The sequence below is a fragment of the Crocodylus porosus genome, unplaced genomic scaffold (assembly GCF_001723895.1).
Source record: "Crocodylus porosus isolate Cpor-Errol unplaced genomic scaffold, CroPor_comp1, whole genome shotgun sequence".
Taxonomy (NCBI): domain Eukaryota; kingdom Metazoa; phylum Chordata; order Crocodylia; family Crocodylidae; genus Crocodylus; species Crocodylus porosus.
The window spans coordinates 59,098,361-59,122,163 of NW_017728931.1; the positions used below are offsets into that span (position 1 = coordinate 59,098,361).

General features: G+C 43.2%; 1 protein-coding gene across 2 annotated transcripts in view; it reads left to right on the plus strand.

Annotated features, from left to right (window-relative positions):
* Nucleotides 1-445: 445 nt before the first annotated feature.
* UTP20 (UTP20, small subunit processome component) overlaps nt 446-23,803 on the plus strand; it is a 101,275-nt gene continuing 77,917 nt past the window's right edge. Inside the window, exons 1-14 of one of the 2 annotated variants that reach the window (XM_019545141.1) lie at nt 446-573; nt 5,431-5,511; nt 7,121-7,187; nt 7,432-7,564; nt 8,097-8,285; nt 10,551-10,632; nt 10,942-11,079; nt 11,551-11,706; nt 14,015-14,161; nt 14,823-14,957; nt 17,066-17,143; nt 18,757-18,935; nt 21,150-21,305; nt 21,750-21,838. In XM_019545141.1, coding sequence (XP_019400686.1) covers nt 529-573; nt 5,431-5,511; nt 7,121-7,187; nt 7,432-7,564; nt 8,097-8,285; nt 10,551-10,632; nt 10,942-11,079; nt 11,551-11,706; nt 14,015-14,161; nt 14,823-14,957; nt 17,066-17,143; nt 18,757-18,935; nt 21,150-21,305; nt 21,750-21,838 — 1,675 coding nt within the window. In that variant the 5' untranslated portion in view covers nt 446-528. The remainder of the gene's footprint in view (nt 574-5,430; nt 5,512-7,120; nt 7,188-7,431; nt 7,565-8,096; nt 8,286-10,550; nt 10,633-10,941; nt 11,080-11,550; nt 11,707-14,014; nt 14,162-14,822; nt 14,958-17,065; nt 17,144-18,756; nt 18,936-21,149; nt 21,306-21,749; nt 21,839-23,803) is intronic. The other variant, XM_019545139.1, reaches the window with a different exon arrangement.

A 23,803-nucleotide genomic window follows, 5' to 3' on the forward strand; every position in this document is an offset into this window, starting at 1 on the left:
CCTAAGCCCCCTGCGTAACGTTACATATATTGCACAATTCACTAGCCAACCGCGCCATAAATTTAGTCCTGCCGCGCCTGCAAAGCAACGGTCACCGGATAAAAATGGCTGCCCAACCTTAAATAAAAAAAGAGCCAACGGCTCTAAAGTTAGTGCTTGACAACGTGGAACAACTCTGTCCTTGCTTCCTAGCCCACTTTCACTTGAGCCTGCAGCCAGGCCCAAACACCCACAGCAGGCGTAAGCCACCCCTGGCATGGGTGCCAGCACGTGGCGTGCAAAGGCATCTCGCTTGGCTCGTGCGCCTCGCGGCACGGGCAGTGGCGCCACAGGAAGCATCGCGCCCCCTGCAGCCGACACGTTACAAGCGGCCGGCAGGCGGGCGGGGCGGGAGGAGGAGCCGTGGGCGGGCCGTGCTCCCAGCATGCCTCGGCCAAGATGGCGGCGCCCAGCAGTTAGGCCCGCACGTGTGTCTGTGCTTGTGCTGAGGTCCCCGCGCCGCGCCGGGCCCCCTCCTGCCCCGGGACCATGAAGAACAAATCCGCCTCCCACAAGGCGGCCAACACGCACAGGGTGAGGGGCGGCGGGGGCGACTGTCGAGCGGGTGGGGGGGCTCGAGTTGCCTTCGGGGGGCCGCGCCGGGAGCGAGGCGTACGGCTACGGCAGACATGCTGTGGTCCTTCCCGGCGCGGGGCCGCAGCCGACTTTGTTAGAGATTTTTCTGCGGCCCCAAAAAATCCGAGCGAAATGTCAGCACTCAAAATCGGGCTGAGAACCGCTGCCCAGCAGCTGGGACCCTTTTGGGAGCTGGCCGCTGCTCCACCCCCATCAGGAGGGCTGGGGTGTTGTTAAGGATTTGAAACTGGGGGGAAAGAAGGGAGGCTTAGGCTGAATCATGGGCGACTGGTGCCACCTTAGTAAGGGGGGCCAGGTGCCCCCTACCGCCCAGCAACCAGTCAGTGACAGGGGGCAGGGGGAGGTCTGGGAAGTGGCTGTGGCGCTTCATCCAGCACTCATGGGGGAGGTCACCAGCACTCCCACCTGCCCGCCCGCAAGTCACCTAAGCAGGGTGCACAGCCTGTCGGGGTGCCCATGCACCCCCTACACACCACCACTGGGCTGAATTGATTTGTAACAGCTGCATTCCACTTGCCATTCATAGAATCATAGAAAATTAGGGTTGGAAAGGACCTCAGGAGGTCACGTAGTCCAGCTCCCTGTATAGGTTGGGTGTTCTGCGTTCTATAGGGCAGCAGTTCTCAACCTTTTTTTGTACCTGGACCCAGTTGTAAACATTGATGGCCTGTCCCAACCCAGTACCCCTTATTCCCAACCCACTGCCTTCTAGTGTGCCTGCAAGGGAAAAGCCAATTTCCCATGTTTTTCTCCTTTAAAGGAGAAGCCATTTTTAAAGTTTGCTCACAACCCTTGTGTATGATCTTGCAGCCCGCAGGCTGAGAATCGCTGTAATAGAGCATGCGATGGTATGCTATTGGTGGGCCATGTTGTCACAGGCACCTCTATTTGAAAGAATGTTGCAAGACCGTAATATGTTATAAGATAACAATGAAATGTTTCACAGTTTTGTACATTAAAGCTTTTTTTGGTCTGTTTTAAAAACAATGATGTGAGTTAGGATGAAATGTTTTGTCTTGTGAAGGTGGTGACAGATGATAGAACAAGGAGCAATGGTCTCAAGTTGCAGCAAGGGAAGTTTAGGTTAGATATTAGGGAAAACTTTCTTACTAGGAGGGTGGTAAAGCACTAGAACAGATTACCCACAGAGGTGGTGAAAGCTCTGCCCTTGGAGGTTTTTAAGACGTGGCTAGACAAAGCTTTGGCTGGGATGACATAGGTTAGGATAGTCTTGCTTTGAGCGGGGGGTTGGGCTAAATCAGCATTTCCCAACCAGTGTGCCACGAGGCATGTCCAGGTGCTCCGGGAATTTTGGGCTGGAGCTACGCCCTCCGCCTGCTGCCACCATGGACACACACCCACAGGTGATGGGGGTGGGGGGTGGCTCCAGCCAGTGATTTGCATCTGTGCACTGTGTTCAGCCATGTGCGCCCAGCCACTCCACCCCTGCTCCACATTCGGCTCAGTAAGTGTGCCTCCAGAACCAAAAGGTTGGGAAATGCTGAGCTAAGTGACCTCTTGAAGTTCCTTCCATCCTAATTTTTCTATGATTCTTGTGGCCACTGGGTGGCCTGAGGCCAACGCCCAGTGCTGATCAGGCTTTGGCAATGGGGGTGGGAAGGGGAAGGGAGCAAGGCTGTGGCCTGAAAGATCTGTTCTTCTTATCCCCCTACTCAAGCCTCATTCCTGTTCCAGCTTCTGCTCTGGTCTCACACTGTTAGAATGAGTTTTGTTTGCCTTTTTTTGTTCCAGTGTCTTTAAAGAATCTGCCCTGATGTGCATATTACATGAGTGCAGTGTTTGTTTGACAGCAAGCCAATTTGCATGCCTGCTGCTTGCAGTGTAGCAAACATTGGAGATCTCCTGTGAAGTGCACAAACTGCTTCAGTTCACAGGAGCTCCCCAACCCAATATCAGCTTTGTTACGTCACTACACCCTGTCATTGGTGAAACTGAGCAGAGGCCTTCAGTTTCAATATTGCTAAAACAGATTTGAATTGGCCAGCTCTTTTCCATTTCAAAGCTGCTATGGGAGGTAGCAGGCACTCTGAGGAACAAGGGAATGTAGGAGAGGCAAGGATTATCTGTGACATCTCTTATTGGACCAGCTGTATAGTTGGGAGGTCTATTGGACAAGCTTTCTGGCATCAAGTGCCCTCCTTCCTCAAGCCCTTAGAAGTGTATTTGATGTACAGAAGCTTATCCAACAGCTCTCCCAACTACACAGCTGGTCCAATAAAAGATAACACAGAAAATCTGTTTTCTTGTATTTCCTGGACCATTACAGTGACAATAGCCCTCCAATCTTACTAAAATGGAGTGCAAAATGTTTCATTTGCACTGTTTCAGTCATTAGTGTGCTTTGTTTACATTGAGTTTAAGTATCTGCAGAGCCCTTTTCAGTGCAGAGTTTTAAATAGTGTATACCATACAGCCCATTCTCTGAATCCTTCCAGTCTTCACTGGAAGGACTAAAAATAAAAGTCCTCCTTTGACAGTCCTCAGACTAGAGAGCAGTGATTCTCAAATTTTTTGAGCCAGTATGTGTCTGTTAAACTTCAGGAATTCTTTTAGATTGGCAGAAGCTCTGACTATCAAAGCTTTAATTGAAAACAGAAAAGGTATGCTGGGGTCTGTGGACTGCTTATCATGACTTTTGCCAGCTCCCAGCAGTCTGCTGTTCCATATTTTGAGAACTACTGCGTTAAAAGACTGAAGAACCAAAACAGTATCGTTTTCCCTTTCTCTGAGCCTGTCAGTGGTTTTGTCCAAGTTGGGATGAAATTGTCTCAGATAGAAACATTATTGTATTTCTTCAGCCTCATCTGTGCTAGAAAAAATACCAAAATGTCTTAACATAATAACCGATTTGGTTTTAGCTTCTCACTAGTGCTAATGATGTTGGGAAGTCTTAGTTTTGATGACTGCTGGTGCCTTTTAGTGTTATACACATGACAGCTCATTTTGACCAGTTTTCAATAGGGTTGGATGACCTGGTGTTGAACAGAGTCTATACTCTGTTTGGGTTCACAATGTGGGGAATCTAGGAAATTAATGTAAAACTTTCTTAGTCTAGAGACTTATAAAGATAAGGGGTTGTGGAGAACTGGATAGGAGAGAGGCTGTTTGCAGATCTGTGTCCCTTGGCAAGCTCATGGTAAAATTTCCCCAGGATTTTATGACGAGTTTCCTCAGTTCTTGAATTTGTGTCCTCAAACCCCTTGCTGTCTCAGGACGTGAGATTAGGACTATAAGCGTGGGTTTGGGGGACCTAGTGACAAGACTCCTGAGCAAGCTGTGCTACTAGATACAGAGGAGGTGAAGAAATAGCAGGTTTCCTGGTCTACCCTGACTCTGAGGCACATTTTTTTTGTTACTTCATGATATTTGTAGGATATGTGAGTGCCATGCCTTGATGACAAGGGATAGAAAACTGCAATTTGCAATATGACTTTTCCTTTCCTGTATTCTGTTCTGCTAGAGGGGATGATTCAGCCCTTGAAAGCCTTTCAGATCCTGCTTTGCACTGATATAATCATACGTGTTTCTTTAGTGCAGGGGTGGGCAAAATATGGCCCGCCAAGCCAATCTATCCGGCCCATGGGGCACCTAAAAAATTTTGAAAATTACTATTTATCTGTCCTGGGCTGCCTGTCATGTGGCCCTCAGTGGCTTGCCGAAACTCAGTAAGCGGCCCTTTGCCCAAAATAATTGCCTGTCCCTGCTTTAGTGTAATATGCAATAATACTAATACTCTTCTTACGGTGATTGTCTCATAAGGGATTTTGAAGTGATCATAGAAGACACCAGTTGTTTAGATAGACGCCAGTTGCTTGATTATTAAGTTTCTTTCTTAAAATATGGTACTTGCTACAGTTACAACTAGTATTAAAGATTGCTATAATAGAAAGAACCTACATTAAAAAAAAATTAAATTAAATAAATTGGAACCAAGAGTTCTAATTTTTTGTATGGCTTCTAGCAAATAAAAAGCATTTTGCACGTAGCTGTGTTCAGTGTTTATATAGTTGGTTAATCTGCCTGCCTTGTGGAAAGACTACAGATATCAAGCAAAAGTGAGTTGGAGGCAGGAAGAAAAATGTTTTGAGAACAATACTTTTGGGGGATATTTTCAAGCCTGTTGAATCAAAATGTTAATTAAAAAAATCTAAATAGGCAGTATTCCTGTAGTCTCTTTCATCTATCTTGATCCTCTGTTTACATTCACACTCTCTTTTTCCCCTTTACCTCCGCTGAAGTCAATGAGGCTTCTCATAGGTCTGTCCAGAGCTGGATCAAGCTCTTTGGATACATGAGCAACTATCACTGTATTACTGAAAACTGAGATAATCCAAAAAGTAATTTTTCTTCTTTCTGTTGTTAATTTACTTTACCCTACTTTGAAACTGAAACTTGATGTCTGCTTCACGTAGTTTTTTTCCTCATTGTATTCTTTTTCCTTCTTTGCAAGGCCAGGATAGCTGTTCTCTTACATTTACAAGGTGCTACAGAGGTTGGTTGTAAATGTCACAGAGTTGTTTCTAACCCTTCTTCTGGTTTAAAAAACGGACTTCATTGACTTTACAAAAGAATTTTCTCTTAAATAATATTTATGTAAAATAATATTGAATTAGTAATCCTGAATTTTTGGCCTATATTCTTGGGTAGTGTCTCTTTAGAAGTAACACCTGTGTTTATACTGTGTGTATTAGTGAAATTAATTTAAAAGGAATTCTTTTACTCTCTTGCAGAAGAATAGCAATTGATTTTTTTGTTTGTTTGTTTGTTTTACAGTTTCTCACCTTTTCAGAACGCTTAGGCAATGTTAATATTGATATTATTCATCGGATCGACAGGACTGGAAACTATGCTGAGGCGAGTATAATCATTTTTCATTTCTATGGAGGGTTCAAACAAGGATCTCAAAGCACTTTGTCACTAAATATTTGTCAGCAGTAATTTAGTTATTATGGGGTTTTTGTACCCGAAGAGGAAATTGAGGTACCTTCATTGCCCTCATTTATCAATGAAGCTCTTCTTAGTCTTAGTCCTGTACCTAGTCCCCAATCACGTCATGCAAATCTGAAGAGTAAAGCAGAGCTGCTTTGACCATGGTTTGTGGATCATTCTTTTGTGGCCTATAGGGCAATAGAGAGGACTGATTGCTTAAAGTCTTTCTGTGAAAAATAACATTTCAAGGCCCCAGTCCAGGAACAACTTAATAGAATCTAATTCACTGAGTTTGTCCCATGACTACTTACAGTATGTCTCTGAAACACCTTCATAAGTTTTTGCAGGATCAAGCCATAGAGCTCAGCAACTCAACCAACACTGCCAGCTGTTTTTTCTGATCTTTCTATTTGATAGCCATGAGGACCTAATACAAAGTATTTGAATAGACAGGCAATGGATCATCTCATCAGAATATCATGACCAGTCCTACAGGTTTAAGACCTAAGATTTAATGACCCATATCCCTAGAAAAAAAATCAAATGTGTTTACAAAAGTCTTTTGTTTGCTGATTTTTTTCTTTTTATTAGCATTTCTGTTTTTCTCCATACAAATCAATGACAGCATTTTTTCTTTGCTCTGAAAGGGTGGGTGGGAAGCAGTAGTTTACATAAACCGGCTGGTTCCACAGTCTGTGGTCTGAGCTGTCCAGAAGCTTTTCCTTCCTTCTTGGCTCCCAGCAGCATGCTGTCTGCTGGCAAACATTATGTCAAATTCAAACCTGTTGTGTCAAACCCTGAATTGATTTCAGTGGGAACAGAGTCAAACCCTACATGTGTACTTTGTCTCATTGTTACTCACAGTCCCATATTTATGAAATCCCTTAATTTGCTATGATGCTATAAATACATCCATAGGACGCAAGCTATGAAATGAGTAGGAAAAAGTCAATACAAATCAGTTTTCAGGCAGATTCTTAGTATATCTTTTTTTTAATGGGCCATTAAAAAAAAAAAGCCGTATCTCTTGAAGATACAGCAAAGGCAAAGTTATTTCTAATTGAAACTTATTTCAAATTTGTTTATTAGGGCAGAAAAGCAATCAGTTTTGTGAAGTCCTGACAGTGCAAAGATTCATGTGCTTGTCTCTCCTCTGTGAGGAGCCCTATTAATTTTGATGGGATGGCTCGTGGTCTGTAAATTTAAATGCATATTTGTTAAGTGGGTGGCTTTTAAATAATAAATATGTTGTAAAATTAGAATCAGATTTGGAAATACGTTTTACATGCATCAACGGTATTACCTTTTTTTAAGTTAATGTTTGATAGAGAAACATCATGTGCCCCTGTCACTTTGTCTGCTTATATTTGAGGAACAGGTCCATATTTTAGCAATAGTTGTTTTTCAGTGAAGGTACCAACATTTATTTAACTATCCCTTTAATGCATTCTTGAGGCATTTTTGCATGCTTTATCTTCTAAGCCTGTTTTAACTTGGCTATGTTAGGCTAATGGTAATTCTTGGTTTTTGATAGGATGTTGAAACCTATTTTTATGAAGGACTGCAGAAATGGAAAGAGCTGAACCTCACCCATCATTTTGGTATATTTTAACATTCTTTCTTATTTATTTGTATTGTTTGCTTGTATTGTAATGTCATGCTTAACAGAGGGGAAATTAACTTTGAAAATGTTTATCATGATTCAAAGTATATCAGAGTGATTTGGAATCTTTGTGCTGACTTGTAGATTTTAGATTGGGTTTTGAGGGAACTGATGGTCTTAATCCTACATCGTTGCCAGTAGTGGGGACCCCATTCTTAAGAATTCCCTTTTTCTTTGTACAGTAAAGTTCTACAGGGAAGTGATTAACAAATGCCAGTCGTTCAACCAGCTGGTATATTATCAGAGCGCTGTTGTGCAAAGCTTGAAGACTCATCTGCAAATCAAAGGCAGTCTTGCGTATCAACCCCTTCTGGAGTAAGTGCATTCTATAAAATGTTAACTTGGTATCATCTTAGGAAAATGTGGGTAAATCCTACCACAACCACTATGTTTGTCTGGCATCACCGAAAAAAAATTGCTTTGCCTGCATGCTGTTGTGACATGTCTACAACAGTGATATTTCTTTATTTTTTAATAATAATATTACAGGTTTAAGTTTTTCTTAAAAACAGCCCTCAAAGGTAACTAGACAGATCTCTGCAGTAGCTTAGGAAGCACGTTGCTGTGAGTTCACATATGATGTCAGTCAGAGTACTTGTGTATTAGAGGCCGCTGTTGGTTCATGTTTCACTTTCAGTTAGTTATGTTACTTTGAACCAAGACTATTTTAATTGAAAAAATAACAGCCAAGGGGATGAGCATGTATATCCTGTCTTTTAAAAATCTTTCATACTACTGTACAACCCTAGCATAGGTGAAATTTCATATGGTATTGCCCGGCTAGACAGTGAGCTATTGTCTTTTACTGGTATTTTTTTATGTTGACATCTGTTCTTTGAAAATCTAGCCTAGTGGTTCACCTGGCTCGAGATCTGCAGACAGATTTCTACCCTCACTTCCCAGACTTTTTTCTGGCTATTACCAAGTTGCTGGATACCCAGGACACAGAGCTGCTGGAATGGGCTTTTACTTCTCTTTCCTATCTTTACAAATACCTGTGGAGATTAATGGTGAAGGATATATCCAACATATATAGGTAAGTATTACTAGGCTACATTCATTAGATGATAATGCAAATGAGGTGACATATAAATGTAAAATGACTTGCTGTGAGGTAATATATAGGGTGCTTTTAATTATAATTATTAATGAGCTCTTTAGGGTTTTAGGAACAAAGCATGAGTCCAGTCCTGTGAACTTGTTCTTCCTTGGCATCCCACGGACTTAAGCAGAAGTCTGCGTTGTGGGAAGAATCACTGAGTGTCTTTCCAAGAAGTCTGGCTACTTGCACTGAAGCATAGGTTATGGTAGAGGTGGGCAAAATATGGCTCATGGGCTGGATTTGACCTGCCAAGGGATTTTATCTGCCTGTGGCAGGTCCCTCAGTCCCACCTGGCCCAGCCACGGGGTGCAGCTGGTCCTGCTGGCACTGGGCCTGTAGCAGGACTGGGCTGGTGCAGCAGCCGGACTTGCTTCCCAGCAGCCCTGGTGGCAGCAGCTCCTCCTGGCTGCCACTGGACCCAGCCCTGCTGCCCAGGCTCCTCAGCCTGTCCTTCCTGCACCAGCCACTGTGGGCAGGGCGTACGGCTGGGCAGATGGGATGGGGTTGCAGGAGGGCAGGGCATGGTGTCCAGGAGTGGAACAGGTGGGTGGGTCCATGATTGTGTGGTGGTGGCAGTGTGGAGCTGGGGCTTGGGGTTATTAAAACTCAAGACAGGCTTGCAACTTAGTAAAAAGCAAAGTATAAATACTAATCTATTAGCCAAGAGCAGTCAAAGAGATTTTTTTCATGGTTTGTTGTCCTATTGAACATATATTTGGTTTTAATATTTTCTTTTGAGGAAAATGACAAACACATTTACTTATACAGAGCATAGTTCAGGGGTGAACAATTATTTGGACTGGAGGGCCACTTAGGGAGTTTTGGTGAGCTGTTGCAAGTTGGGTCATCATTCTTTCCTTCCTTCCTCCCCGCACCCCTATCCAGCCCACAACAGCTCACCAGAACTCTAAGTGGCTGTGCTCTGTGCTCAGCTAGGTGTCTGGGATGGGGCTGCAGCAGACGGGGAACAGGACAGGTAGGTGGGGCCAGAGTTAGGATCATGGGGCCACCACCCAGGGCAGAACCATAATCTGCTCCCCGCACGCCCCTGCAACAGGCACTGGTTCCACAGGTAGGCGTGTGCAGGGAGCAGATTGTGGCTCTGCCCCAGACCCTGGTCTGTGCTGTCTTTGCCCTGTGATCCCAGTTCCAACCCCAGTTCTGCCCACCCATCCCACTCTTGGATGCAGCTGCCCATCTGCGACCCCCATGCCAGCCACCTGTCTGCGTGCCCTGGCCAGTCTCCCTGGAGACCCTGGGATTGCTGGGAGTGGATAGCACAAGTGTGGGTCCCAGGGCAGATGTGTGATCTGCTCCCTGCACACTCCTACCCATGGAACCAGTGCATGTTGCACTGATCACAGCTCTGCCCTGGACTCTGGCCCCACAGTCCCAGGTCTGGCTCCGCCTGCTGGATGCTGTTTCCTGACTGCCACAGCCCCATCCCAGCCACCCAGCTGAGCGAAAAGTACAGCTGCTTAGGGAGCTCTGGTGAGCTGTTGCAGGCTGGGTGGGGGTGCCTACATGGCAGGGGAGGAGGCAGAGGTGCTGACCCAGCTTGCAACAGCTCACCAAAACTCCCAATGTTGCCCTCCAATCCAAATTGCCCACCCCTGGGCTGTTCTTTCTATAAGTAAATGTGTTTGTCATTCTCCTCAAAAGAAGGTATTAAAACCAAGTGTATGTTCAGTAGGACAACAAACCAGGAAAAGAAAATCTTTCACTGCTCTTGACTATTAGATTAGTATTTACACTTTGCTTTTTAGTCAGTTGTAAGCCTGTCTTGAATTTTATTTTAGGAGATCATTTCTGTAATTGGTTAAATCAAGTATGATAGTTGTCACAGTTAGGTCATAACATCTCAGCTGCTTATCAAACTGGACTGTCATCAAATAGTTGGTTAGCATTGAGAACCTTGTCCCAAAACTTGAGCTGTCCCAAAGTCGTGATGTTGTTTTTGTTGTTGTTAGCTGTTTTCATTAGAATAGTGCTTTGTGGTTCCATCTAAAACCCGTTGTATAGGTCCCAATATTAAGAGACAGCCCCTGTTGTGAAGAGATTACAGTCCAAACTGGCAGAATATCAGATGTCAGTGAAAAAAATGTAAAACAGTACACCAGAACATTGGCATATAGTGTTCACTCTCTCGTGTTGCTTCTTTTGTGCTAGTATTATGTTAATCGCCTATTTTATTTGTAGTTTATACAGTACCCTGTTGGCTCACAACAAACCACACATCAGAAATTTTGCTGCTGAAAGCTTTACCTTTTTAATGAGGAAGGTAGGTGGTGATTTTTTTTTAATGCAATTCTTACAGGGTTTCATGGTGGTTTTGAGCTTTGGGCTAACAAATACTGGAAATCCTGAAATAGGTAGAGAATAAAGGACCTGATAAAACATGTACTGGATTTCTGTCCATTGGTTGAAAATCTGACCCTTTCTACTTAATTGACTGATGTTGTTTTAGATTTAGTGGGTGTAAATTGATGCTTAAAGTAAGATGGTGCTGTCACTAGCCATTTAATGTTGTCTTTCCATATGGCTGATTTCAAATGAAGATAGTGTTTTCCTGGTTCATTTTGTTTTGTAGGTTTCTGATAAAAACGCCCTGTTCAATTTAATGTTTCTGGACTTGAGAGAGCACCCAGAAAAGGTGGAAGGTGTCGGGCAGTTGCTTTTCGAGATGTGCAAGGGGGTTAGAAACATGTTCCACTCTTGTGCAGAGACAGTAAGTACCTGGGCATGTCAAACAAATGGGAAAAGGACAGTGTTTTTAAACAACCAACATCTATTGCTATATGGCAACCTAATCAAGTATTCTTTTAAGATATTTGGTGTCTTGTTCACTTCAGAAGAGTTTGGATCCTTAATGCAAACTGTGCTGTTCATTATACCTTAATAACTGTAATAGCTTCTTGAAAGGACTGCTTCAGGTTTTTGCTTTTAATAGTAGTATAATATGTCTGCATTTGAAATGATTTTTATTAGCTGATAATGCATGTAAACATGTTCATTGTGCTCATTTGAGGAATATAAAAATTCTGAACTCTAAATTATTATGCCTCTTGCTAATTCTAAATCTTTTAGAGAATGTTTCCTGCAATAGTTGAATAAAACATCCCATTACCATTTTGACATCTTAGAAAGATTTCCTATGATGAAAGAGTTGTAGAACTTTAATCTGTCTCTTCCTTCCCAGGCTATAAAGTTAATTATGCTAAAGCTGGGTCCTATTACGGAAGTTGAAGTTGAGCTTCCATGGATTGTTGTTGGAGAAGCCTTCAAATATATGGTAAAATCAGCTGCAGTGTACATCTACAAGGAGCATTTTGATGTTCTCTTCAGTTGTTTGCAAGTGAGTTCTTATTCTTGAGAAGCTGAAAGAGAGGTGAACTCCCACCAGGAAAATATCTGGGTGTGGTGGGTTTGCTATTTCTGTGTGATGGAAACATTAACATACATGTCAGACTCTTAGCAGAAAAATCCTCCCCTTCCTTATGCAGATACCTAGGGCCACTGGCTGATGAGTTAGCACAGTCATGCTGGGTTGTGTGGGGTGGGATTTGGGTCCGGTGACCCACAGGCTGGCTTCGGCCCATGGACCATATATTTAACACACCTGCTTTAGGTCGTTGTGTCAGTGGGACCTGATGGATTCTTGGCTTACCTCAGGGTCTGACACAGCATGTCCAAGGCCCCCTCTACATTTGCAGGCAAAGGTGCGATGGGATTTAATATGCAATTCACACAATTGCACCTTCTCACATGCCCATGGTAGGAGACCCGGTTGTGGGATCACATATTAGATTGCATTGTGCCATGTTGCCCAATTCTGGGCTCCCCCTTACATGGGCAAGAAGCAGGCTTCCATGGTTGGCAGTCTTATGCATCCCAGTTGAGGGGCTTCCAGCCCCAGGTGGACCCCACGCAACCCTGGGGCAGGGTGGTTATGATCCCCATCCCAGGGGTGATTCCCCCTGCCTTGGTGGGGGGCAGGAAAGAAAGAGGAGACGACCCTGGGGATTATAGCTGCCTGGGGTTCAGGAAACCCCCAGGGCTGAAGGATTGCTGCAGAGGCACTTCTGACCAGCCCTGGGGGCAGAGCCAACCCTAGTGGGGCATGGGGCCTAGGTCAAATCAGGCTGTGCGTGGCCCCCATAACACTGCATGGGGTTGTGGTACCCTTGCAAAAGTGGAGGGGGAGGGTCTCCGTGCTTCTTCTGCAGTGCAGGGCTGACCCGCCAGCTGTGGCCACTGCCCAGCTGCACAGGGCCCCACCAAAGTGTGGGGCCCAGGGCGGTTGCCCCAATTTCCTGTACCATAGGGGGGCTCTGCCTGGGGGTGCAGGAAAAACCCAGGGCTGGAGGATCACCTCAGAGGTGATTTCTGTATCCCAGAGGTGCAGGAAACCCCCGACCCTGGGGATAGCAGGTGTCGCAATCCCTAGGGCTCTGTGGTGCAGGAAACCCTTGGAGCCTGAAGATTGCCACAAGGACTATAGGAAAACACCTGGGGCTAAAGGATTGCCATAAGAGCGATTTCCCCCTGCCCTGGGGGTGCAAGAGGCATCCTGGATCCTGAGGATTGTGGCAGGTGATTTCACACACCTCCAAGCCCTAGGGATTGTGGCAGCCACGAGGCCCAGGGGTTTTAAGCTGGGCATGCTGCACCCTTGCAGTTGGGAGCCCTTTCAGCTACATGTGCAAGTTTAAAGCTCGATAGGAATCAACTTGAAAGGTAGTACACATTTTCGAGGTCTAACATTATAGCTCATTGGAGATATTTGTTGTGTAACAGCTAGTTGGCATGTGTAGCTAGTCTCCAGTTAATTGCACAATACCTGTAATATGTAGAGGGGGCCCAAGTGTTGTGTGCCATTTAGCAGCACCTCATTTGGAGGAAATGTCAGTCACAGAGTATTACATGCTAGATATTTTTAAAATGCCTTACCAGGTAAGGCATGGATGGCTTTTATTCAGTCAACCTGAGTTTGGTAGTTTGCATTTAGTACTTCTTCAATCTATTCTGTGATATAAGAGCTTAAAATAGGAATTTGCAGGAAAACTCAGTCTGTGATCTTACCGAGCAGCTAGTGAAATACCTTTTTCTCCCTTCCTGCCACCCCGCCAAGTTAAAGGCCACCAAGCCAGGGAACCCTTTACTTAATTAGCAGTTTTTCATTCCTGTGGTCAGAAACTTGTTTCATAAAAACCTGCCATCAGGATAAAATACCAACCCTGTTGGAATTCATTCTGCGTCTCCCACGAACTTCAGTAAGGGCTAGTTTTTCATGTGCAGATTCACTAGAATTTGCGACATCAGTTGAGGTCAGAATCTGGTCAATGTGTTCACATGCAGCTGAGTACAAAATGATTGTTTCTTCTGTCTCTTTGGCCTGCCATCAGTAAACCTTCTTGGAAGGAGAAAATCACTTTAAAGGTATTTGCATTTCTGTCCAAGAGCTACAGAATGCTGTTTATTAGGTTATTTTAACCTCTTAGGTGTATCTTTGTTTTTGGAAAGGCCAGTTTACTAGATGGGGATAAGAATGTCTGTGATAACAGATCAGGCTGCTGAAACATCCAGTCATGGGAATTCTTTTAGGTTAGCTTCATCTAAGACCAGGATCTGATTATTTTTTGTCAAATTATTATTTTTTGCAGGACTCTGTCATAGAATTGCAAAAGAAAATAACTAAGACCAACTCTTCTGAGAGTTCAGCACAATTTGAAATGATATTGCAAGTATATCTGATCCTAGCAGAGCATGGAAACGGGTCCAAAATCTCACAACCTGAAGCAGTTTGTAAGGTGGGTCAGGGCCTCCCGTTTGGCCAGTATACTCAGAGGTGGATCATGTGCATCTGAGGTGGAGATGGGGCCCAGTGTGGCTGTTCAGTGATTCAGTGACTTCAGGACTTGGGTCAGAAAGTGCCGGGGTCTGGAGTAAGTGTAACTGCAGTTGAGAGCATCACTCTTCCATCCAGCTTGGCAACACTTGGGCATTGATTTTCTGTCCTGATGTGATCCTGTGGGTATTATCTTACAGCATATCCTTTTTTCTAAGTGCCTTTTCCCTTCCCCCTCCCCCTCCAGCCCTGAGACCCAGGGGTACAGACTCTGAGAAATGGACAGTGGGCATCCTCTCTTGGTAACGGTGAAGCCACGGTTCCTGAAGTTTCTGTACAGCTGGAGTTGGTTCAGAGGCCTTAGGAAAGTGGCTCTTCAGGGCTCCCCGTGTCTTCCATCATGGATCTAGGGACACTCATGGGTTGTGTCATTTCTGGAAGCAAACCTAGCCCTCACCCAACTAACAGGGCTGTTAGGGGGAATTTCCATTGGCTGAGGCTCAGAATGTTACACTTTCCCTGTTAGCTTTTCTCGCGGAAGAGAGACTTCAGCCCACTCAAACTGGAGCTTCATTTTCCTACAAGATATGTGACAACTGTTTTCTCTGTCTCTTATTCCACAGACATTAATGACAGTGTTACAAACACCGGATCTCTCAGCATCATGTTGTGAGACCCTGCTTAAAGCCATTTCTGCCTTGCTTCTTGCTGAAAACGTGTTTCTGCCAGATGCTTTGACAAAGGAAACTATTGAGAAGGTAACAAAGTGCATTTTGCAGCAGATACATCCCAGTCCAAGCTCTCTAGAATGAACACACTCAGATGGAGTAAACTAGAAAATGGTTTACACAAAGATGTTCGCATCTTTCTTGTATTATAGAGAAGGTACAAACTGCCCTGACTGAAACAATGCATGTGGTGAATGTGTAGGAGTTGATCCAGAGCTTGTTTAATTTGTCGTATATTTGTATTAGAGTAGTGTCTAGAAGCCTTAGCTGAGAGCGAGTCCCTTGTGCCAGTCTCTCTACAAATGCATAGAGAGGTATCAAGTAAGGTTCTTCACGGGTTGATCTTGGGCATAATATTGTTCTGTATCTTTATTAATTTTTTCAAAATGGAATTGAGCCATATGCTTAATGTTTTTAGATGATCCCAAGCTATGCAGAATAACTCACTTCTAAATGGTTGTGATTAAGATTCAGCGACCTTGATAAATGGTCTGAAAAAAAAAAAAGATAAAATATTATTACAGGTGTTACAAGGACAAGTGTAAAGTATCACAGTAGGACTAGATTAGTTAAATATGCGAATACAAGATGGGGAGTGACTGGCTAGGCTACAATATTTCAGGAAAAGACCTGGCAGGTTATAATGGACTGCAAGCTGAATATAGGTTATATAGCAAGTAATGCATCATATTTGTGCAAAAAAAAAAAAGTTAATAGCATACTTGGATATATTAATAAACATTTTGTATACAAAGGAAGTGATTCTTCCCATCAGTTTGTTGGTCTGTCCAGTTTTCAGCACTGCATTTTAAGAAAATTGAGAACAGATTGGAAAGAAGCCAAAGGGAAAAAGAACCCAAATGATTAGAGGTCTAGAAAACATGTCCCATGAGGAAATGAAGTAAGAACTAGGATAATTTAATCCAAAGAAACAAAGACTGAGGAAGGATATGATCATCTTTCATAAACTCCAAAGGTTGCTATAAAGAGGACAATGATCAATTGTTTTCTGTGCCTACAGGGAGCTATACTAGAAGTAATGGGCTTAAATAGCAGCAAGGTTAGATATTAAGGCTCTGCAAAGCTTCGGTCCCTGATTAGATTCGGTGGCTAAATCTCTGAATCCGAATTGAATCAGGAGACCCTTTAATCGCTCCGAATCAAATTGGAACCCTCTGAATCTATTTGGTGAGATTCAGAAAAAATCGACAATTCAGACATGGACACAGCTTTAAAAGTTTTTTTTAACATACCTCAAGGTACAGGGCTGTGATGCTGGGGCAGATGGAACGTCCCACAGGAGCATGGGTGGTCCCCCAGCACACTCAGCAGCAGACCTGGAAGTAGCCCGGAAACACTTTGGGCCATGCTCCTGTGGGATGCTCCATGCGCCCCAGCATTGCAGAGTTCACAAGCCATGCCTGTTACCTTGAGGTATGTAGAAAAAACCCTTAAAGGTGTGTCTGTGTCTGAATTGCTGATTCTCTGAATCAACATCGGATCTTCAGATTTGGATTCAGGCCGAATCCAAACTGAATATGGCCCGTTTTGCACACTCCTGTTAGATATTAGGAAAAGCTTTCTAAGTACGGGAATGATTGAGCATTGGAACAGAATACCTGTAGAGGTATTGGAATCTCCATGATTGGAACATTTTAAGTTCAGGTTAGGCAAACATATGTCTGCGTTCAGAACATGATGATCCTTGTTCGAGTCGGGGGCTGGACTAGATGACCTCTTGAAGTCCCTTTTGTACCCTATTTTTCTATGATCCTGTGGTTCTGTCAGAAACTGATGTTGTTTAGGTGCTCGCCTCTGTCTCAACAAGATTATTTCTCTTCCTGGCAACCCTGCTGTGTGTCCAGTTCCGTTCATAAGACTTGATCCTACAGGCATTTGAATACTGGTGACCATGAGAGCAGTTCCAGCAACCTCAGTGGGACTACTCAAGTACTTGGTGTTGCGCATGTAATGCTCAGGGTCAGGAGAGATGAGTTGACATTTATACATCACACCATCAACACAGAGAAACACCTACCATGTGCATATGAGGAATGTAGACTTCATGTCTCTATTTTCTTTATGAACAAATAAGCTGCTTGTTGCTGGTGTAACCCTTCCTCATTTCCATCTTGCAGGTATTTAGAAGTGGATTTGAAAGACACAACCTTTTGAATTTCTCGGAGGCAATGTTTGCAATGAAACAGTTTGAGAGGGTAGGTGAACTTTTCATTTTTAGTCTATTTAGTAGCCAAATGACATATCAGCATAAGCAATGTAGGGGGTTCATCCCCTTGGGTGGGGAAGGACTGAGAGGAGGTTGGAATGTTATTTTGACTACTGAGCATGGAAACCCCATTACAGCTGCTAAATTCATAGTATCTTTTATCTACTTCCTATGATAAGATATTGTCTGTTGCTGTGGCTTATAATTTTTGAACATCCATCTTCCATGTTTTTGTGATTTTGTAGGAGTGGTGGAGTCTTAGGTCATGTTTACACCATCAGAAAACTGCACTAGTATGCTGCAGTGAAATACTACATGACTACTCTGCATGTACTATAGCCCAAATGGCTAATTCCCTTGTTGTATGGTATGGGCATATACCAGTAAGCATGCCTGAGACATGAATCTGTTGGTGCATTCCCAGTGCCCCACAAACACCACCTAGGATGCATCCTTTTTGGGTATAGTTTGTGTACAGTGGGAAGGCTGTGTTTCAGTGTGGTTCCATCTATCATGGTCGTGTTGATGTAGACATATCCTTGAGGTCACTGTAAATCAAAAAATGAAAGTGATAAAGCAAAACTAAACAAAACCCCTCTTTTCTATACATTATTATAGATTCTAGTTTGTTTGGTTGTAGTTCCCCCTTAACACAGGTCCTAAAATATCATCTTAGTTCATGGGATTCCTGAAAGGGTAGGCATGGGATGGGAGTTAAAGAGCAACCAATGGTTAAAATAGCGGTGTACCTTTGCATATGATGAGTGTTTAACATCTGTAGCACCTACATGAATTTCCCCCAGAAAATTAAATATCTTGACTCTATTTGTGACATGTCCCCAACAGATTGGTTAGCAGGGGACTTGTCTCAGTTGAAGTACAAAACTTTTAAAAAATCAAACATTTGGGAAACTTAGGGTGCAGTGGTTTACTTTTTCCCAAATCCTTTAACATGCAGCAGCTCTCAGAGAGATGTGAACGCTGCAAGAAATGTACAGAGAGGCTCTCAGTCACACTAATCCTCCTTTTGAATATAAAAAAGAATAAATTGGGAGGACAAAGAAGGTTTCTTAGTATAATGAAACTGCTGACAAATTTCCTCAAATAAGGTTTGGTGTCTGACACGAAAGCTTAAGGAGAAACTGACAATGGGGCAGGAGATACTGTGTTCACAGAGGGAAAGGCAACTCTCAGGAGAGGAGGAACAGAGATGAAGATGAAAGCTTGGGATTTTTATAGATGGTATTGAGAACAGGGATTTCTTTGTGGGTATAGCAGGAATTGAGATGGAAAACTAGGGATATCTTGTGGGGTGGGGTAGCCTGAATATGGTGGCCCAGTGCTTTGTGGAGGAAATACGAGGAATGCAATCGAGGAAAACTGGTTTCTTTGCATAGAGCAGGGTTGATCTTGGGGTTCATGTGCTCTGTGGGGAGCCTGAAATTAGTACTGGTCAGTCGTGTCTTCAAATTTTTGGTCCTATAAGGAATCCCTGGTCAGTGTCAGATGGTGTATTACACAGACTGCAGCTACCCCAGGAGCTGCTATCTTGGGTTCATTATTGTCTTGGTCAGAATTGGAGAGACTTTTTTTTTCTCCTAGCATTTTCTTCCATGCTTTCTGGAGTATATTGAGCACTGCTTCTCTGGAGAAGATGTTCAGGCTAGCAATGAGGCCTTAGCAATTCTGGCTAAACTTATTCTGGTGAAAGCAGAACCTCCCACAGTTGGCTCAATGGCTTTTGAAAAGTATCCTCTTGTTTTCACACAGTCATCCATAGGGTAAGTCTCTACATGCCCCACAAATAATGTTATATCTATGCTTTCCTTGAAAAGGTTTGGAAGATAGCATTGTCAAGCAGGCTGCCACTTCACTGACTATTTATCTTCCTTCAAGGAGCTGGTCTAATCTCTGCAGCACTGGCAGCTTAAACATTTACTATACATCTGTCACAGAGGGGAGTGAACACTTGTCTCTTCTCCAAGGTTTACTCTCTTCTCAAAGCAGCTTAGCAATATATTTTGCTTTCTAGTATTCAGAACTGTTCAGAATATAAACATTAAGGATACGGTAACATACAGAGGCCAGTCAAGCAGATCCAAATTTCTCTTGCCAGCTTTCATATGTTGCTTATGGTACCTTGGTAGGCCAGTTGAGTGATACTGGATACACTGATGAGAAATAAGCACTTATCCGCTTTGTGTACCCTGCAGATTTGTAGACTAGACAATTTAGCACAGGGATGGGTAAAATGCAGCCCATAGGCTGCATCTGACCTGCGGGGTCCCTAAAAAATTTTAAAAAAGAATATTTAGCTGCCTGTTATGCCTGCGGGGTCCCTAAAAAAATTTTAAAGAAGAATATTTAGGTGCCTGTTATGCAGCCCTTGATGGCTTGCTGAAATTCTGTAAGCGGCCCTCCGCCAGAAATAATTGTCCACCCCTGATTTAGTGTGATCCAAGGTAAGAGCCTGGAGCATGCCTTTGGGGCTATGCCAGCCTCTCTGTGTGTATGCAGAGCAGGTACTGGGAGGTGAGACTTACTTCTTGGCAGTCTGCCTGGCCTTGCTCATGGGGTGGGGTGGATATGAAGGTGTTCAGTCTTGTGGTGGTAGGGACTATGTCTTCCCAAATATATGTTCAGCATGTGGTACCATAGGACCCTGGCCACAATTCTGGTTTCTTGGTTCTTCTGCAATACACTGGTGATAAAGTAAAAACCCCAACAATTATTCAAAGTGTTCTGAATTCCAGGTGCTTCTATCACATGTTCTTTTCTGTTTTGGAGGTATCAAAGTATGATCAGGAATCTTTTTAGTTCTGGGCCTGTTTTTGAACAATACATCATTTCTTAGGATTAAAGGGAATGCTGAACTTTACCTCTGTATAGAGAGGGAGAGAAGAAAACCTGCCCAATTCCATGGAACTGTAGTTTAAAAATGATCTATTCTGTAGAAACGAACTCCTTTGCTCTGGAGATTTTCAAGGGCTAACTTGCAGGCACTTTCTTATCTGTCTGTAGGGGTTGCCCACATCATGGAACACCAGGCTGAGGTCAAGAGGAGAATGGCAGCCACTAGGCCCCTAGGCTTATTATACCGCCCTGGGCAGATGAGCATTGACTGAGAGAAGCTAAGCAATATAGTAAAGAGACCTACATCTGAAAATGGGCCATGCGAGCTTGTTTTCTTTAGGGAACAAAGAACAAGCTGTTGCTTGGTGTGAGGGAGCTAAACCTTTTATCCAGGCAGATAGTAAGGCCCCATAGGGTATCATAGAAAACACTTTTTCTTTGACTAATTTTTGGGATTTGGATAGATTTACATCCCATCTTAAATACAGATATATGCACCCTACTTTTACAGCTAAGCAGCAACAACTTTTGAGGTGTGGGAGCAAGCCCCAAATCCTGTTGAAACGCAGTAATTCTTTATAGACAATTTCTAGTCCTCTGCAGATTAGGAATGAATGGGTGGTTGGTACTTTATGTTGTGAAGATAATAAGAAGCCCATCCAAAAGTGTGCTGCTTTGGGTTACGAAGGGGCCCAACTTCACATTTCATAGATTTCATAGACATTAGGGCTGGAGGGGATCTTGGAAGATCATTGAGTCCAGCCCCCTGTCCAAAGGGCAGGAAGTCAGCTAGAGTCATAGGATCCCAGCAAGATAAACATCCAAATGTCTTTTGAAGGCATTCAAGGTAGGTGCTTGAACTACCCCTGGCGGCAGTCCGTTCCAAACCTTGGGGGCTCGGACAGTAAAGAAGTTCTTCCTTATGTCCAGCCTGAAACGGTCACAGAGGAGTTTGTGACCATTTGATCTTGTCATCCCTTGGGGTGCACTCTTGAATAGATGCTCCCCCAGATCCTGATGAGCACCCCTGATAAACATTAAAAGGAGCCAATTTAAGTTTAAATTTCAGGATTGGCAGGGGAAAGTATAACTGCTGTAATGTAATGGTGAGTTACTAATAAAGTTTTTGGTTTTATTTTTAGGGCCAGTACAAGACAGCAGAAAAATAAGAGCAATGGAGAAAGGTCACTAGTGCCAGTGCTGGATCACATTCTATCTCTAATTCAGTTACCAGGAAATGAAGACGTTACTAATCTTTCACACTCTTGGGCTGCCCTTGTGGTACTTCCACATATTAGGTAAGGGGTATCTATGATACAGTTGCCTTATATTTCAATGCTGCTGCTACTTAGCTCATGTATCTTGGACCACTTATAGATCTCAAAGCAAAGGAAGGGACATTATGATCCCCAATTTACAGATGGGTAAACTGCGAAACAACTGAAATCACTTATCTGTGGTGACAAAGCAAGTCACTGCCAAAGTTGGGAAGTTTTTTTTTTCCTGGCTTCTCACTCGGTAGGCTTGAAAAAGTTGCTCCAAGAACTCTTGTTGTCTAATGTCCCTAAGGAACCAAGCAACTCTCATTTGTATCAGTGCTGCTGGAAAAAAGAATTTAGAAAATCATAATTAACGGTGTGGTTAAAGTTGTGAAATGAAATGAACAAACTGTATGAGATAAGCCATTGTTTTGTGTCTGATATTAGCATTGCAATAAAAATTTCTGACTTCATTTTTGGCAGACCAATAGACAAAGAAAAAATCGTGCCACCAGTCACCAGGTTTATAGAATCCCTCTTCGTGGCTATTGACAAAGGAGGCCTCCGCAAAGGTCAGATATCTTGCATTCATTAGCTTCTTATTGGCACAGTTATGCTGGAGAAACAAGGCATAGTAAAGAAGAAGAACTACACTGTATCCCAGTTTAATGGGCAACCCAGTAAAACCTGAAACCCACAACTGAAAAAGAGAAAAAGGAAATAGGACAGCAATTGTCATTTATAGAAATAATAGGGTGGAAAGATAAATATGTCAAAGGATAGTGATTGGACAAGAAATCCACAGAAGCAGACACAAAAGGTGTGTCTGACTGAGATGGAGAGGAAGATAGGATTTGAAAGACACATTGTGAAGAAAAAGAAGCAAGCAGGAAGGCAAAGAAATGAAAAGCAGATCCAAGCCAGGTCAAACTAGGACACCTCGTGTCAATGAGATAGTAATACTCTCTTATTATTTTTATAAGGGTTCTCTGGCTGCAGTGGTTGGAATCTGCAAGTCTAGGATTTCACTATCAGCATCACAGGTAGTGTTGATAGCAATTCTGAAATTAAAAGTCTTGCCTACAGGTACAGTGGCACAAATTAATAAACTGTTAATCATTAATATAACCTTTACCAGAGAGCTCTTATGATTGGATTGAAAATGCTTGTGAAAATTATTACTCTGGCAGGTATAATTAAATTCAGTGTTAGGCAGCCGTATGAACGGATACCAACGTTTTGTTTATGGAGCACTCTTTATCCATGGATCTCGGAGTGCTTGCAGCAGGTACATGTTTGTATCAATCAAACAACCATAATCTAGATTAATCTTCATAGAAATACCCAAAGAAGTGTACTGCATTTTGCTTTTCCACTTCAATACTGTTTTTCTGTCAGTAACACCAGCTGTTCTTCCTGTCCATATTTTTATATGCTACACAACTGCTTTAGTCTACTGTAATTAATTCTAGAGGAAAATCCCTTAATAATCTAAAAGTAATAGATACATAGTCTGATTCTGCCACTACTTTTTGTTTTTAAAAGCAGAATTTCCTAATGGTTTCAGTAAGAAGTTCAGAGCACAGATCGGTAATCAGAAAGAGCTTGTGGGGGAGGGGGGCAGTGGGGGCATAGTGGCAGATCAAAATGGCAGAAGATTTTTTAAAGGCACAATGAAGAATAGGTACCCAGTTCCTACTAATTTTCAATAGAAGCTGGGTAAATAACTCCTCCATATTTCAAAAGTCTTCTGTTGCATACTTGGCATAGAAACAATGACTCTTCTGCAATAGGAAAAGAAAGGAGTGGTCAATTATACTGCAAACAGCCCTGTGGCCTATTTAGGTGTGGCATTGATGAGAATTGTGCTGTACCTTCATGACTGGAAGGTATTTTGGCTGTGTAGTGCAGGGATAATTATAATAGGAGTGGACCTGAGAGAGAAATCCTTTATGACTAAAGGTGTGTGATCTGCAGGTACGATACTATGAGTGAGACTTTTTAAACCCATCTAGCCTATTGAAAGCCCTTTTCCATTCATTTCTAATGGAACTTGGTTTCTATATCCCTTACAAAACTGGAAATCCTTCCATATATTGTTGAGGCTTCCTCCAGGTGTTCCCTACGTTGCTGTGCATATGCAGGTCTCCCGCAACAAAGGGCAACACGCCAGACATTAATGCATTTTGTCCCAGGATAAAAATGACGTATCTGCCACAAAAATGGCAGATCAACAACAAAGAATGTTGCCATTTGAACAGCAGCTTCTTTGTCAAATTTAATATATGGCCAGGTAGGGGGTCATAGTTGGACCCTGATGGTCCCATGGTACTCTGTTCTCTATTCCCAACTTCAAGAGGAGCAAGGAGGTGAAACCAGCTGGTTTCCTGTCAGCCTGCCCACGGATGAATTGTCAGGGCTTCCAGACTGGTGATCCAGCTCCCAGGCTCTGAGTAAAGACCCTGGCATACCTGCAGCCTGGGAGCCTGGACTGCTGCTGATTAGCATTCAGGCTTCTGCATTACCAGAGGCTTGCA